Here is an 18,470-nt window from a genome sequence, read left to right as displayed (position 1 = left end):
ATATATATATATATATATATATATATATATATATATATATATATATATATATATATATATATATATATATATATATATATATATATATATATATATATATATATATATATTAGTTTTTCACGGGCCACTGCCCGGAAGTTACCAAGGCTCGGCGATTATTCTGCCACAGATCAGGATACTAAGATCCCTCCGACCATTTCTCGGTTTGACTTATACTGTTTAAAATATTTATATGTAGTGGTGGAAAAATATTCTTTTAAGATTCTTTAAAATATTAATGCTCTATCTTTGCTACCACGAGAAAACTGAAAAACGGAAAATGCGTTGTAGAATTCTTATTAAAACTGCAATTACCATAATACCAGTAGTACCAATATATATATATATATTCAAATTAACATAATAAAAAAAGCAGTTAGTTAGGTCAGCAATATTAGTTAATCTGTAATTAATTTTTAATGCTCCCTTGAAAAATTAAGAAATTGATTTAATTTTAATGCCGAAAAGCAATTTTTGCAGTGATCTACAAAAAAATAAGAAATGAATAAATAAAATATGCATCGGTGTAAAAAAAATGTATAAAATTAACACTTTAAAATAATTGTTCTTAATAGAATTTCGAAAAACGTGACGGAGGATTTTTTGCTGTAAGATTTTTTTTCTGTTTTTTTTCTACGAAAAGTAATGCATTGGCGAAAAAAGAAATGAGAGCAATCTTTTTAACATTACCGCAAACAAATCTCACAGCAAATCAACTCTAGCGTAAAAGAAGATTTCGCGCTCCACTGCTCTAATGTTTCCGCTGCCCTTGCGACTTTTCGCCAAACGTCACTGCAGTCAAACACCATCACGTAGAAAGATTAAAAAAAAAAAAATCCATCCACGTACACACATATCCATCCATCCACACATACAAACACGAGTACATCTCACGAATCACCTTTTTTTTTCCTGTTTTTTTTAGCGTACTTGTATCTCTTTATTTGCGACAAACCTTATTTTAAGGCTTCCCTTACGAAGTTGGCGAAAAAACGATCGCTTCTGTTGGCGATGTCTTTGGCGCGGCATACTATCGTGAAGAGAAATATTTTCAGTTTCAGAATTCGGTGGATACGCTTGCAAGGAAGGGTCGTGTGTGATTCGTTCCTGTTTTTCCGAAGTGTCGGCAAAATGTGAGGATGACAGGTGTGCGTGTGTGCCAAAAACGGATGTGTACGGAAGTTTTCAACCTGTGTTTGTGCCTCATTGGATTAAGTGAACTGTTTTTTTTTCGTGTGTTGCAAAAGGATTTCGTTATTAATTTATTTGTGTGCTGAAAGTAATTTGAATTTCTACTTCTAAATTATGATAATTAAGGTAAAGTTTATTTATTTTTCACTAATTGTGATTGTTAAAAAAAATTATTCCCGCAACAGTCTATTGTGTGCTAGAGCGTTTAATTAAAATTCAATATAAGTTAATCAGTTAAATGTGTCATTTAAAAAAATAGTGTTTTGAAACATTTTTAATTTAAAATATTATCTTCACGAAGAAGAGATCCTAAGTGAAAAATGGAAAATCGGACGGAAGCGGTAATCCACATCCCTAGAAAAAAAATTGGGGGGTCTAATTTATAACATTGTTAAGATATTTAAAGTTTACAATAAGATAAGTGTAGGATAAGTTGGCTTGATTCTGAAATCTTCTAATATACACTAGTATAAGAAATTAAGAGAATTTGCAGACGGGATCGATTATCTCTTGAACTACTGGGCCAATTTTAATGAAATTTGATATGCTCATACATTGATGATACAATACAAAACAAATAACCATTCAACAATTGTAATACACACGCATGATCTCCACTGTTACACATGATCATGCGTGTGTATTACAGGTGCTGAATGGTTACTTGTTTTGTATTATATCAATCAAATATACATATCAAATTTCATTAAAATCGGTCCAGCAGTTCAAGAGATAAACGAGCAAATTCTCTTAATTTCTGACACCGAACGGTTTAACATAAAATTAAAACTAACAAAATTTACATGCCATTTATTTATGTCCAAAGTATCAAATAATCAACACATCAGTGGATAGATTGAGATAAACAAACTTTAATGATGCGAACATATCCTGGAAAAAACTTTCTGTTCCCTTTTCATAGTTGTAGTTAAGACTAGGGGAGTAAACTTATGTAGCAAATTCTATTTCACCGACGCGTGAGTCATTTAAAATACAAATGCTGAGCATCATAATGAAACCTGCTTTTTGATATTTTTTAAAAACATTTTTCTGCAATTGAAACTTCATGATTTACCTGAATTTCCTTTTTAGTTTTGTGATTATACTTAAAAGTATAATTGTAAAAAGTATTTGCATTTTAAAATACCAGTGAAGGTCAAACAAAATTTAGCCAACAACTTTAAACGCGATGAAGAGTCTTCTTATTTTGTTATGTTATTTATTGAGAACTGAAGTGAAATCTGTGCTCTCTGCAATCATTCATTTCTCAGCCCAGAATATATCCTGTTAGAAATGGTCCCCCTTACATATTCCCTGATACCTCCTATTATCTCCCTCACCCCCTATCTAGAATGATTGAAGATCTGGGGAATGATAAATGAAAAAATAGGTCGATGAAGCGCGCCAATGGGTTCTGAGCAGAAGATGTGACGTCACGGCGAAAACGTACTCCAAGAGATGTGTAGAACAATTGGCATCGATTAATAATTTCAGTTTTACGCTAGAGTAAATTAAGGGGATCTGAGTTACAAGAATCCCTTCGTTTGTCAAAGTATTTTATCTTAAAAATGGACCTTGGATATTTTTCTTTTTAACAAAATTTTTCTTTTTCAAACCGGAGTCAATTCACAATTTTTGAAACTAAAATTTCTTTGAGAGATACTCCTTCCCTCCCACACCCAGACCTTATTTTCACATATACAGAAAAACATGATTGTGACAAAATAAATATATTCTACGCTAATTTAGATTCTGTGTAGATTTTTCACAACATTTTCTTGTAGAACGGGCCACTTGTTTTTGTGAGTTTTCACAAAAAAGCGATCGTATTCTCACAAAATGAGTAGTTTTGCCGCGAATGCGAACTTTTCACAAAAGAATATAACCCCTAAATGTGTTTAAAAAATTAATAAAATAAAATCAAAGTTCTTCATATCTTTCTGTTGTCATATTTTGAAAGAATTAACTATTCATTTTATTTTACATCTAGATAAACCTTGATTAAAAAAAAATTCAGTTCTTTTTTTCTACCTGGAGTTTACGAGGAAATACTAGTCTATCTAAAAAATTTTAACATCCTTAACTTTTTATTTCCATATTCTTTTTTCGACTCAGAAATTGTTGTGTAGCTATTTCTCATATATATATGGGTGATTCTCACGAAACATGACAACTCGGACCAAAAAAAGTCTTCAAAATAATCTAAAATTTTTTTTGCATACTTCTTTAACTACACTTATTAATATCTCTTAGACAGCAGTGTAGTTTATTGACATTTGCTCGAGAAAAAAAAAATAAAATAGAAATTCACCAAATCTTGAATGCCAGGAAAATGACATATTACCTTAGAAGTTTAAAAGACAGTCATTTTAATTTAATAGTAAGTAACTCAACTTAAGACTTTGGACCATAAATTGCTTAAATTAATTCTTTTTATCCGCTGTAGAAAGAAACTAAAAAATTTTTGTTGCTGATATGTACAGAATAAAATTGTGTATAATAATCAATCATTAAATAAATAAATAACTTTGATTACATCCCAGCATATTACAATCATACATAAACTTGGTATTAGGTTAATATTTGCTTTCCCTCTTTACAGTATTAGCAGTTAAAAAGAATTTCTGGTAACACTTCAATGTCCTGGCATTCATAAGCCAGGAAAATGACAGCCAAGATAATGACAAATTCGCCCTTTTATAGCATATACCATTACTTTAATTTAATATTTTAACCGAAGACGTTTATATTCTCCAGAAAACAACAGTATTTCTTAAATAACTCAGATAAATCTATGTAGTTTTTGTTATTAATGATTTCAAGAAGCCAGGAAAACGACAGCATAAAAACCTACTCACCTTGAAAATATTTTGAAATAGATTTTGAGCCAGGAAATTGGTTCTTTATTCATGCAACAGGACATGTTCAGATAGGAGAGTATCTAATCAATCTTTTAACACTAGATATTGATTCCTGGCGCTATCTATTTTGGTTATAAATCACTAAATAAAAGTAGCCAGGAAAATGACAGATTTCCATGGGACAAACAAATTATTGACAGAAATTTTTTTTTTAAACGAAGTTTTAGTAAACAATACCCTCTGCGTATATTCTACAAATGCTTACATCGCATAAGATAAAAAAAATTAGATTCTGAAAAAGGTATGGGAGGTTTTGAAGCTAGTTATTATTGGAAATATTGTGTGGGACATGCCAGGAAAATGACATTTTGATATTCAATTAAATTTTTTAAGCATACAAAACAGTCAATGCTAGTGCAAAGTCATTTTAAAATGCTAACAGCAATGGCATTTATTAATTTTTTTTTAAAAAAAAGTTCTTCTAGTATTATAGTATTAGATTTGGAGCAAGGGACAGTTCAAAATATAGAGAAAAAATTTCCGAATAATGGAAAAAGAAGAAAATTATTGAAATAAAAATAAAAAAAACATTAAATTTTTATTTTTTTTAAATTAATAAAAGTACGGGCACATTAAATTTTAAATAAATAATGTTCAAGATGATTTCAATCATTCTTGTCCATGTTAGTTCATTTGTGCCTTGTTCTGTTTTTTCTTTACGTTTTATTTTCTGTTTTTTACGTGATATTTATTACTTAATGTGTTTTACTATTTTGTTTCAAAAAAAAATTTTTTTTCATTGCTCCTCACACTATTGTATTGATATATTTTGCTTTATAGGGGCACTGTCAGTTTGGTTTTTCCACTGACAACAGAAAGGCTCCTGTGTGTTTGTAAGCAGTGTGTCCCCTGAAGAAGTGCTGTCTTACAAACACACATTCCTTTTATTTTATTGTTTTTATTACTTTTTCCTGCTTTAAATGTTTTTTGTGAATATTATATATTATCATGTCATATGATTGTTGGTACAAATGTCCCGAGAATCCTTATCTTCCCTGCTATATATATATATATAAGTTTAAAATGAAGGTAAAACAAAGGAAAATTATAGACATATCTTTTGTGACCTCGGAATGAATTTCATATTTTATTCGGACACTTGGATTACGTGTAGTATGTCGTAATAACGTCACGAGTCATGTAACTCGTGAAAAGTTGAAAAGAAAGTATTGATATTCAATATCGATTTCTTAAGGGGTGGCAGAATTCTTTCGATCTACCTGCGACACAACTCTCTAGCGCTAATATCTTTCTGCAAGATACTTTTAATAAAATTTTTTGAGTGCTCCTCACACTATTGTAGTAATATATTTTGCTTTGGCTATACTGATACAATATCAGAAAGCACTCTTTTTGGCGGATATAATCGTGTGGGCTGATAAAAAGATTATATCTTTTATTTTCCGGTTTTTTTAAGAAAAATTTTATCCTTTTTTTTTTTAAATCAGTTGTTTGTTATTTTTTTCATTATTATTTTTTTCATTATTATTTTTTTCATTATTATTTCCCCCTCCCCTTTTGCATATGTCTAAAATTTTCCTTTGTTTTATCTTCATTTTGAACTTATCGAATGAGTTCTGTTTACTTGCAGCTTATGCGCAATAAATGAAACTTATTGTTTTTCTTAACTTTCTTCGTGTTTTCTTGTATATATATATATATATATATATATATATATATATGAACTTAATAGAAAAATAAGTTAAAAAAAGAGAGTGGAATAAAACCTCTGTTGGATATGGAAAAAACGTTGTGTTCTCTGAGGCATTTTAAAATCAATCACAAATCGGCAGAAAGTCAGAGAGGAACATCATCAGACACAACCCCTAAGGGAACTGAGAGGAGAATATTTTTCTTTCATTCCCCCGCATCGTCCGGAGCATCCTTATCTTCCCCACGCGACTCATCATACTCCTTGTGTGTATATATATATATATATATATATATATATATATATATATATATATATATATATTCTTTTTCTTTCTTTTATGACCTCGGAATGAATTTCATATTTTATTCGGACGCGTGGATTACGTGTAGTATGTCGTAATAACGTCACGAGTCATGCAACTCGTGAAAAGTTGTAAAGAAAGTATTGATATTCAATATCGGTTTCTTAAGGGGTGGCAAAATTCTTTTGAGCTACCTGCGACAAAACTCTCTAGCGCTAATATCTTTCTGCAAGATACTTTTAATAATAAAAAACTTATATGTTACTTATTTAAAATAACAAAAGCGCTGTGTTTACAATATATATATAAAAATTTTTTTTATTAAAATTGAGCATGTAATAATTTTTTATTCCAATATTATGGGTGATATTCTCTTCATTTTGTTGGGATGCAGAAATTATTTCATTTTCATTTTGCAAATAATCATCACAATTAAAAAAATTATTAAAAATCATGAAATCCGAGTATTAATTGCCCAAAAAAAAATCGACGACCAAATCACGTGAATCGGACTCCTCAAATGCGTGTTTCGTTTCGAGATTAGATTATTGTAATAAGTAATATATATTATCGCATAGAAAATATCAGATTGAAAACTATTTAGAAATCAATAGCAATAACTGGCAAAAATTATTGCATTAAAAAGTAAATAAATACTCAAATACACGATTTAAATTTTCCATAGTGTTTGAAATATATCGAAGTATTTAAAAATCACATGAAAATCAATATCAATAACTGTCGAACATATAATTGAAACAGTACATCGATTTATGATACTATCGGCGTAAATTGAGCGCATGCAAAAGTGATTATCTAATTGCATGATTTAAATATTACGTAAATTTTACTTGGATTAGGTAACTTTACGAAGATTACGTTGCAAATTTCTTCAGAAATGAAAAATTAAAACTTTTACTTTTCAAAAGAAAAATCATTCTGCATGAACATTCTGCGACAATGTCTCTGCGATTCTGGCACGTGGAAGAGGACTGTTGAGAAACTTTTCATGACCACTGGGTAATTTTAAGTACAGAAAAGCTGAGTTTAAGTAAACCTCGAGTAATTCATGCAGTTTCAAGTGGTGATTTTTCTCTCTTTTTTCTTTTCAAAGTATCAAATTGTAAACAATTGTAGGCCTACTTTTAAATTTTGATTTAAAAAAAAAAAGAAATCAGCTTTTGAAATTTCATGCTTTACTCTTGGCTCACCTGAACCTACATTCAAGTAAAACAGTATACGCTGTAAAAAGTTTCTCTCGCGTTATAGAATTCTCATAATGTAACTTATAAAATGTGTTGTTTCAAAATTATTATTGTTATTTGTATTTCGTATTAAAGTATGCTGTGGTACGCTAAAATTAATGTTTTTGATTTGAAATTTGAGTTTGTGGTGTTCTTTTAATGATTATTTTTTCTGTCCGCTGTGAGTTGGAGCATAAAATGATTTAAAGTTAAAAAAAGTTTATTTAAAAAAAATTTTATATTTAGAACAAAAAATGTTTATTTAAAACAAAAGTGTGGTCTCATTTTTCACGAAATTATAGATATTTCTCAGAAAAAACCTCTAGTGTTAGAAAAATCGGTTTAAAGTAGAGCCAGGATGGTGTTAAATTGGACCCTGTTTTGTAGTATAGTGTGTAAACATGTTTAAGAAGTGTAATAACAGGATTTTACCCTATTTAGGTTGCAGAATGACACACTACTAGGCTAAATTTCTCTACATAATCGCCTCAAACTTACTGAACTACCTTGTGGCAAGGCTCCTAAAAACTCTTCTTTTTACCCTGTAATCCGCGTATTAAGTACAATAGAGTGAGAAAGGTCCCGAAACTATATCGTCTTCTTCCCCGCCAAGAGGCGCGTCTGTGTACCGCCATTGACCTCAGGGGTCGTGGGAACTTAGGGGGGCAACCAATAAGACCTCACATTTAAAAAAAAAAAAAATTTGATTGTAAAGAATTGTGTAATATTGTTAGAAATTATCTTTCCCCTAGAGTGGGGGTAAATTGCGTCAGTAAGTGAGTCAAATAAAGTCTTGTTGTTACCTCTCTTTATAGTTATCAGCAGTTGAAAAAGTAAACTAATCATGTCATACAATTTTTGTACCTTAAAATAATTGTTAAGCAATATCTCTACAGTGATGGTATCAGAATAGGACCTAACCTAATTTGGGCCCGAGGCAAAAACTTCATTGGGGGGCCCCCTTTTCTTCAGTAATGATGAACCGAATTTTATGGAGGTATTTAAATTTTTCACCTCAGTGTAGATAGCAAGAAAATTGACTAGAACCTAAAATAGCTGTAGAGTCCCCCCTCCAATGGTCAGACGAAATATCGTTCTGTCCATTTTATTAATTTTCTGACAATTTTATGTCCATCACGCAGTTTTCTGATAGTTAACTTTCTCATCTAGCTGCGAAAAATCCATATCCTTTGCTGACATTCGGGCGGAATTCAGCTAAATTTACGCAGTGACTATGGCTCAAATAAGCCATTCAGAAACCTGTATTTTTTTGTAAATTATCGCATTTTGCGATATATAGAAATATAGGCCATCGTCATTGCGAAAATGTAGCCTAATTTCGCCCTAGAAAGTCACGGAACTATGGATTTTTTGTGTTCATAGGATAGATTAATGAAGAAAATGAAGCTCCTGTGCCCATCTCAGTGATTAATGAAGAAGTAACTTAAAACTGTTCCACTGTTATTTTACACTGTTCTGATATTTTGTTTAAAAAAAAGTTCATTAAAGAAGGAAACGTAAAATAAACTTTCCATTCGAGCCCCCCTCTGATGTGAGGGCCCGGACAAACTGACCCTGCCTTAGTCGGGAGATTGTGTGTATGAAGAAATGTGTGATTTGCTGTCAACCGAGAGAAATAATATTTTTGTTTGTCATCGTTTAAAAAACATGCAAAGATACTCAGACTCAATATAAATATTAAGATATCATTTCATCCCCTTTTTAGGATGTTTGTCTTTCGTCCTTCCCTGTCTAGAAATTAAAATGGATCATGAAATTAATTATTACCACATGTATTAAAAAAAAATCAAACCCATTTCTTCTTTTTTAAATGCACTGAGTTTAACTCAACCAACAGTCTTTACAACCGATCATTAAGATGCCACTGGTAACGCAAATAACATTTATTCTTAGTAGCTGATGATGTGTGGAAATCTTTAATAATCTTGCTTGGGTATAATAAAGTAAGATGAAACATTGCTGTTAACTATGAGTTATTGTGCATAAGTTTTTGTTAGATAAGTCTTTGTAAAAAACATGGTTTCCTCAAATAAAGAAAAAGTCATGTGTTAATTTGGAACTGTAAATAATATTTTAGATGCTCAAATTTCGTCAATTTCCTTTTTAATACTTTTTTTTTTTAACGTTTTATTTTATTAAAAGTTTAATGGTACAGGGAATTGTATATAATATTTTAGATGTTCCAATTTCGTCGGTTTCTTTTTTAAAAATTTTCTATTTTAATAAAAGTTTAATGGGAACTCATTAAAAATGTTAAAATTTTTTTATTTTAATATTTTTAAGAGTGTGCGTTTTTCTATGTTTTGATTACTGAAAATTGCTACAATAGTCAACTGGAATTCATTTTTTATTCATCTTAAAGAGGATTATGTATAAAGGCTGTTTTTCGAAGACTCTGTCGTTGCTTGAAATAAAGCTTTGTTTATGATACTTTTTAATAACCACTGTGAGTTTGCAATAGTTAATTGTGAGCAGCGGCTGCTCAGGGGATGGAGCGTTCGCCTCCCAATGAGGTGAACCGGCTCCAAATCCCGACGATGGCTGCTCGAAACGAATCCGGCTTGCACCGACCACAATGAAGTATTCTCTGTGGTATACGGATCATGGGATAGAGTCCCCTTGCCGTCAGGCTAACCGTGGGAAGTTTTCGTGGTTTTCCTCTCCATTTAACGTAAAAGGTAAGTTTCACGAAGGTAAATAACCACGAAGGTAAATTTCTCTCAATTCTTGATCCAGGAATTCCCTTGTCTTCTGGATGAGATTCAAAATGACAAGGCTACGGATTTGAACATCAGTAGTCATACACCCAAACAGTGGGTCGGCTGTTCTACTACGGTTATAAAATAAAAATAAAATAGTTTATTCTGAAAATGGTGTAAAACATTCATATCAAGAAATGCCTCAATATTGTAAAAATGAAAGTTTTTAATACTTGAACAATTTTTTCACTTTAGCAATATCTAGGCTCATGGAATTGGGCAAATAGTGAGAATCCATCATTGATTTTGTTAATTTTCAACTCGGAAAAATCTCAAGAAGGTCATTTTCGAAAATAAATAAATAATGACTTTAAAATATTTATTTTATTCTAAAGCGCAGATAATTGTTGTACTGCAAGATAGCCTATATAATTATTGCTTGGAGTGCACTTAAACTATGACTGATAGTCATCTTGGCTTCTAATGTAAATCAACCAGACCAAGAAAGATACTTACTTTAGCTCTTATTTTATGAAGCATCAATTGATTAAGAGTTAAAGTAAAAATCATAAATTTAATTTTTTTTAACAGCTTAGAAAGTTAACTTAAGGTCTACAGTCCCTGGCTGGCCAATTTATTAGACGCACTATAAGATTCTATGTAAAATATCAATGGTCAGCTTTTTTGTTTTGACGTGTTGAAGTTCGTGCACCAATGGGTTAACATTGTAATGCAATATGTTAAAAATAAATACAATTAGAATAATTGGGTCTAATTATTATAATATAATCCTTGATATGTTCCATATTTATATAATACATTGTCTAATGTCGTTGAATTAATATTATATATCATCTCATGTAACCAATGGATACACGAACAAGTGAAAACCGGATTTCAGTCAGCTGTCTAGTATCATCTGATAATTAAGATTTTGCATGGAATGTTTTTATAACTGATGGGAAATTCCTAGCACGATAGCTTTGTCCGTCTTTTAACAACTTTTATGAGTTTTTAACAGTTATTCGTGGCTATTGGTTACATTTTTGTTTATATTTAAATAATTGTTATGAGATTTTAATAGTTATTCATGAGTTTTAAGTTAAGTTTTATCCATTTTTCAATGAGTGCCCTTATTGTTTTTAATCTATTTAATCTAGGTGGGGGGGGGGGGGAAACTTAGTAAACGTGTAATATTTATTTAAAACATCTGTTTTAAAGCTTTTTATTTACAGCTCTGACTCAAAATGATTCGTCTCAAAAAAATTAAAAAGTCTCTTATTTTATTAAAATATTTGTTTTTTTACTTACTTAAGTGAAATTACTATGCTAATGAGTCAAATCTGTATATTTTACAGTATTTTTAAACACTAAAATATTCGAAATAAAGCATAGATTAACTGTACCAGAAGTTCCCAATTATTTTTGACTTTAGAAACCCAAATAATCAATCTTCTTTTGCCGGAATCCGGAATCTTAATGAATAAATTTCATTAGCAATTGTAAAAATATTAATCTATAAAGGACTTATATTTATTTTGGAAATATTTAATGATTCAAATTTTATTTATATTTATAACCGTCTTTGAACAGTCGACCCAATTATTTGGGGTTCACGACTCTTTATGTTCAACTCCGTAGCCTTGTCATTTTGAACCTCATCCAGAAGGCAAGGGAACTTCTGGATCAAGTATTGGGAGAAATTTGCTTTCGTGGGGGACTTTTTGATGGATCCAACCCGCATTTCCGTTGTATGGTACTATGCATATTCATAGGTTTAAATTCTTTTCCAAACTTTAAAATTGCAAGCTAAATGTGGCAGGATTAGCAAATTCTAGAGAAACCAAATGAACTATGCGTATTACTGTGTTAAAATTTTTTTTTCATACTTTAAAACTGCAAACAATGTATGGCAGGACTAGCAAATTCGCAAATTTCAAATGTATTAAAAAGAGAATTTGCAGTGAAAAGTTTCTAAGGCTATTACTCTTAGGCAATAAAGAGGGAAAATGTTATCGAAACCTTTTCTCATCTTTTAAGCTCATTATGAGCCGATAATAATGAATAATCGAACATTTTAGGTAGAGGGGGTTTGGCCTAAACGGCTCATTTTAACAGAGGCTTTGCTCTTTCACCCTTTACAACAAGAAGGTAGTTTATTACCCTTGTACACCCTCCTACCGTAGACACCTGCTCCCCTCACATGTAGTTGAATGGCCTCCACATCTTCGCAAACAAGGGTAGTGTTGTTGTGAAAAGGGGGGGGGGGTGGAGAATGCTGACAAGTGTTGGGTGAATGATAATCTGTTTCCCTCCTTTTAACAGGGGTGGTTTGTGGAAACCAATGGGCCACGACTGAAGCTCATAAAACGTGTCATCCTTTGGACGTTTTTCGTTCCAGCAGAAGTGTGGATCTATTAGGGTTGGACTAATGTTATGTTAAAATCCATTCTTGAATAGGAATCTACTTCTCCAACATAGAATTTGTGATCAGGATTAAAATAATGTCTTAGATTTACAGATCATTCGCAATAATTCGAAGAACGAATGTTCAAAAATTCCAATTATTCGATTTTCGATAAGGTCCCCTCTAGGACTGGGCGATGTTAAGATTTTGGCATCGCGATATATCGTCACTCTAACATCGCGATATTTTGATGCATCGCGTTGTTCGGTGCATTAATGTTTTACATTTAGTGCTGCGTAAATTTGAAATTAATAAGTTGCATTTTTTTTTAAATCAACGTTGTATTTTTTTTATAACTGTTTCTAAATATTTAAAGACTTGTAAGTCTGCAAAATAGCGGTTAAAAAAAACATGAAACGGTTGGATTGATTGTAAACAAAATCAACGTGATTTGAACACACACAATTAAAAGAAAACCCTCCCATAACTAAGAGATTCAACAATACTTGGATTTCTAATCACGTTCGGATTCATCATGTCAGCAAAACGATGAGTCATGATATAAAAAAGACGGAGATAGATAACGATCATCGTCACAGCTATCACTGCACACTTACGGAGGAAAATGCTCTTCACGCGAGCTTGCAGGCATCGATCTGGAACAAAGCTCAACATCGCGCATGTAGACATTGATGTCAACGATACGTCGGGAAATATCGTACACATCTCAGTGAATCACAATTTCCGATGATTCGAAAAATTGCCAATTCAAACATCGGATCGGCGATGAGAATCAATATTTTCCGAGGTATCGTCCAGTCCAGACTCTTATATTATGTTATTTATTAGATCATTTTAGGATAAATTTGGGTCTGCTATTCACTCGATTCCTCGCATCACTTTTCATTTTAAAAATTGACCATTTGCAAAACGTTGACATCCATGATTAAAAACTGCTTCAATAAATAAGGCCTTTTTTTCTTTCTTCAATTGCAGTTTTATCTTTACATAATCACAAAACAAAAGATTCGACGAAGACATTTCAGTCTATAATAGTTAGATTCCGATTGATTTGGCAAATCATAAGAAGGTTTTTCAAAATAGATGTGGGTTCATCTTTTCCTTACCAAATCCTAAAAACAGAACATTCCAAAAATTACATGTTGAGATTTTAGTGATAACAGGACTCTTATCACTAGAAACCATTTTTTTTTAAAATTAAAAATGGAAAACAAAAAGTTTTTTGCACAGGTTATTAGTTATTTTAAATGTAATGTTATTGTTGTTCTAACTGAGAGGTGCACAACCTTTTTAAGTGAAAGACCACTTGCACAGCAAGTTGTCTCATGTTGGCAGTAAATATGATAATTTTTATCTAAGCATTATTGTTCTAAGCACTAAATTTTTGCAGAAAATACTTTTCATTATTAGAATTTATTTTATATATATATATATATATATATATATATATATATATATATATATATATATATATATATATATATATATATATATATATATATATATATATATATATATATATATATATATATATATATATATATATATATTGGGAAAAAATATAAATTCTAACAAAAAGAAGAAAAAACTATAATGCTCTCTAAATGAAAGTGTAACAAAATACATACACATTTTAGTTAAAGAAATTTTATAGACTTTAAACAAAAAACCAAAACTTAAAACAAAATCGTTACAGTGCAAAATAACATTCATAATTTATTTGGTATTATACTTTTTTAGATATTATTTATCTTTCTTGAATTAACAAAGCTTTCATGAAATTTAACTAATAAACTCCTTTTTCCTAAAAAAAAATCACCTATCACCTTTAAAAAAAAAAAAAATTACAAACAGTGAGAAATTTAAAATTTAGATCGCAATAACCATGTGCTATTATAATTAGGGATTCTAAATACCACTTACAAATACATGAAGCTAACTGCTGAAACAATGACGAAACAATTTTTGATTCTTACTATAAAATATCCACAAATAAATAGTATCAAGAAGTGATTATTTAAAATCCCGATAAGAAACTCACGTGCCATAACATGGTAGTTAAGGTAACGGAATCATCAAAATCATTTGGGAATCACAATAATTTAAAAAAAATAATGCTTAAATTTACGATGAAATTCGCACATTTGGGAATTTTTAAAACTGCGTGCGAAGGTATCACAAACCCTGCTGAAAAAATGATTGAAAAATTGCTTCGACTTACGAAGAAATCGGCAAAAACAAAGCTCGTCAAAAAGTGGTTATTTAAATTTGCGATTTGAAATTCGCGTGTTATAACTATCGTAGTAAAAATACGGGATTTTCAAAATGAACTGGAAAAGAGCAGCAATAACTGCCTTTTAAAAAAAAGAAAGAAAGAATAATTTAGATTAATGATGGAATCTAAATTATGTAGAGAAAACATGGAGAAAATTACAGAATAATTAAAAGAAAAGCAGGAAAGTATGAAAATAAAATTTTAAAAAATTTTAAAAATTTAAATAAAAACCGGGTAAAAAGATATATTCTTTTCATCAGTTCATACGATTATATCCGTAAAAAAGGTGATGAAGATTATATCTTTTTTTTTTCTTTCGGATTTTCGAACTATTGATTTTTTTTATTATTATTTTATTTTATTTTAATAATTTTCTTCTTCTCTTTTCATTATTCTGTAATTTTTTCCATGTTTTCTCTACATTTTGAACTTATTTTATGAGTTCTATGTACCTGCAGCTTATGCCCAGTAAATAAAACTTATTAATTTTCTTAATTTTTCTCCTTATTTCTTTTTATTCTTTTTGTATTTATTAACAGAAAAAGAGGTAAAAAGGCTCAGTCGTTGCATGCCTTTTAACTCTACGCATCATCGATAATCATTTAATGCTTCCTAATATGGAAGTGAAGATTTTAAAATAACTCCTCCTTTGAAATATAAATCTAATTATAATTCATTGGTATGTTTTCAGTCTTGAAGTCCCAAAATGGAATTCCTATTCTTTACCAAAGACATTTTATGAAAAGTGTTTTAATGCTTTTATTAATACAAAAGTATTTTTATAATTTTTGTGTTACACTCCCCCCCCCCCCCCCCCAAAAAAAAAGAATTTGGTAAGTAAAAATAAAAAAAAAGTTAGAATACTTTAAATTTTTAAAATTTAGGTTGGTACGACTATTCCTTTCCCTACTACAAATAACTTTTTTATCAATTATGTGTAAAAAAAACAATTATTTACAATGACAAAAATAACAACATGATAATGCAATTCATCTGTTTAGTCAACTAAATAGAAAGAAAAATGATACATATTTATATAACTATTCTACTAAAATTTTCAAAAAAAATTTTTTTTTTCACACAAAAATATACACAATTTTTATGCGAACGAACTGGACAACAATTGTCATTTAATTAGAATTAAAGATTTTGGGTGGTTAAAAATATACAAAATTTTTCTGTGAATGAACTGGACAACTAAGTGTCATATTTTGGGCTTTCTATTTTCTTCATATATGGTCTCTTATTATTTTGAAATTTATTTTTGTCTAAGTCACTTTTAATTTTTTCATAACTTTTAAGCTTTTGTTTTGTTTAACTTTTAAGCTTAATGGAGCCAATGATCTCAAAAAGATCATTGGCTCCATTAAGAATTGCTTTATTATTTGTTTGGTTTGGTATTTCTTGAATTACGTAAGTGATTAGAGCTAAGTCATCAATATCACTTTGAGTAGCAACTTCTTTCATTTTAAGGAAATACTCTTGAAGAGTTACATTATATCTTTGCTTTCTGTTTTGCAACATTGCATGTACCACTATTGCAATTAAGTCCAAATTCTCCAGGCAAGAGATTTTTTAATTTATCATATGAATTTGAGCAAGTTTCACTTCTAATTAAGGTTAATGTATTACTTTTTTAACATCTTTTTGCAAATAAAAGTTTTTGCATTTCAGAAAGTTTAAATAAATTAACATGAGTTTCAAAATTTTCAAACCAAGAAAGAATATTTTCATGTTTATCTCCTTTAAATATAGGAGTAACTGCTTCAATATCAGAAAAATTAACTATTAATTTTGTTTCCGGTTTTCTATTATTTACATCGTTGATTTTAGGATACCATATCATTATCTAATTTTTGATTTTGTTTTTCAATATCCTGGTCAGTATAAACATTAGTTATTTGTATTTCTTTATCAACACACATTTATTACTGATATAATTTAAATTAACTTGTGTAAATTGATTTACACAAGTTTTAATTGGTAAATGTGATTCAAAATCAGTTTGAGTTGGTTTACATTCGAACTGACTATTTTCATCCTCATCTTCAGAGGAATTTTCAATTGCTAATTCCGAAAAATTAAAAGTATTACAAATTTCTTTAAGTTTATTTGAAAATTCTTCATCGTTAGATTCAAAAAAATATTCTGAAAAATTTAGTATTTTATTACGATTTAATCTTGATAAATCATCAAGAAATAAAAGTTTGAATAATAACTTAATTTTATTTGCCGTCCTTAATTTAATTGATGTTTGAACCACATTTATTTCCTTCAAAAACATTTTAAATGCACGATACGTAACAGTATTATATTATAATTAAAAAAAAAAAAAAAAAAAAAACTGTAAACATAAGAAATGCAATCTAACAATGAATAATATTCTAAAGATTAAATTTCATAATAAAAATTTTAGAGCACTACTCATATCTAATGTCGCTAAAATAGATAATAACATTTTTTTTTCAAATTTTTTATTTCCAATGGCAAGGCAAAGAGGTACAAATAGAAAGGTGAAATAAATAACGAATACAAATGTACGTAGGATAACAAAGAAAGAAGACCGAAGTCATTGCCTTAAAAGTTCTCTTGATTCTCAATATCTTGAGGACTCAGTGTGTCCATGAAGGGCCCCACATAGAAGCAGGTGATCCCTGCCCAATTTCTCTCCAGATTTACAAAAATTAATAACATACTCGCCAACATTTTTCGTCGCCCTTCATGATGGTTTAGGTGAAGAGAAAAAAAAAATATCCAAGAAGATGGAAGAACCAAGTAAGTGATATTTTTAGAGGAGTTAATGAATTAGAGAAAATTACATAAAGTGGTTGCATCAATATGGGTAGTAACAGAATTGTTTTTGTTTTCACTTTATTCTTAACATAACTAATTCTGAAAATGTCACTTACCTGGTTCTTCCACTAATTTCTTCAATTTATATAGCTAAATTAATTTCAATTTTTTTTATTTACTATTATTGGTTGCCCTTTTCGGTGGCTTTCCGTTATTATATTAAGCAAAACACATATTTTGTAGTTCATGCCATTAGAATAAAGATAAAATGTATTTAGCATCACTTGACATGATGCTTTTACTCGCTGCTAACTCATAATAGTCAAAATTTACCACCATGAAGTAATTTTATGCGGTACATATCCCTTTCGAGGGGGTGAAAGACTTATTTTCAGAGTATCGGTAATAAAACTGCTTTGTATTTGTGCTGTTCTATTAATCACCAAATATATCATTATTATATATCTTTTTTTTTTTTGTATAATTATTTTGCACAGTTTAAGCATTTTGTGCCATTAAGCTTTTTAAAATTTATTTCTTCAATTGTTAAAGATCAAAATTAATTTTAAATTAAATACCTTTACTTTTCCATATTTTTATGTAAGATCAGTGTCTCCAAATATTATATTCATTTTTCTTCTTATTGCGTAATAAATTATTCAAAACATGTTTAAAAAATGAGAAATCTAAAAGTAATTTAATTTTCTTCAAAACTACAACTCAATTAAAAAACTACAAACTCTAAGATACTTTGAATTATTTATCTCGTCTTCTTCAATTCAAAAACTACAAATAATGTTTGTTGTTTTAGCTTTGATGGGTTTTAAGAAAAATAGTTAAGCAAACTCTAAGGTACTTTGAATTATTTATCTCGTTGTGATGGGATGATGATTTTAACTTTTGA

General features: G+C 29.6%; 1 protein-coding gene across 3 annotated transcripts in view; it reads left to right on the top strand.

Moving 5' to 3' along the window:
* LOC107446548 (uncharacterized) overlaps window positions 1–18,470 on the top strand; it is a 77,708-nt gene that overhangs the window by 19,367 nt on the left and 39,871 nt on the right. Inside the window, exon 1 of one of the 3 annotated variants that reach the window (XM_043047706.3) lies at window positions 1,087–1,356. The exons of the other annotated variants lie outside the window; for them this stretch is intronic. Within the exon in view, the coding sequence (XP_042903640.2) occupies window positions 1,345–1,356 (12 nt within the window). The 5' untranslated portion in view covers window positions 1,087–1,344. Of the gene's footprint in view, window positions 1–1,086; window positions 1,357–18,470 lie in introns of those variants that run through there. 3 annotated transcript variants of the gene reach the window in all.

The sequence above is a fragment of the Parasteatoda tepidariorum genome, chromosome 10 (assembly GCF_982258835.1).
Source record: "Parasteatoda tepidariorum strain Cologne lab strain chromosome 10, Ptep-v5.0, whole genome shotgun sequence".
Classification (NCBI taxonomy): Eukaryota; Metazoa; Arthropoda; class Arachnida; order Araneae; family Theridiidae; genus Parasteatoda; species Parasteatoda tepidariorum.
Note: the sequence above shows the minus strand (reverse complement) of the source record. Positions and strands in the feature narration are given on the sequence as shown.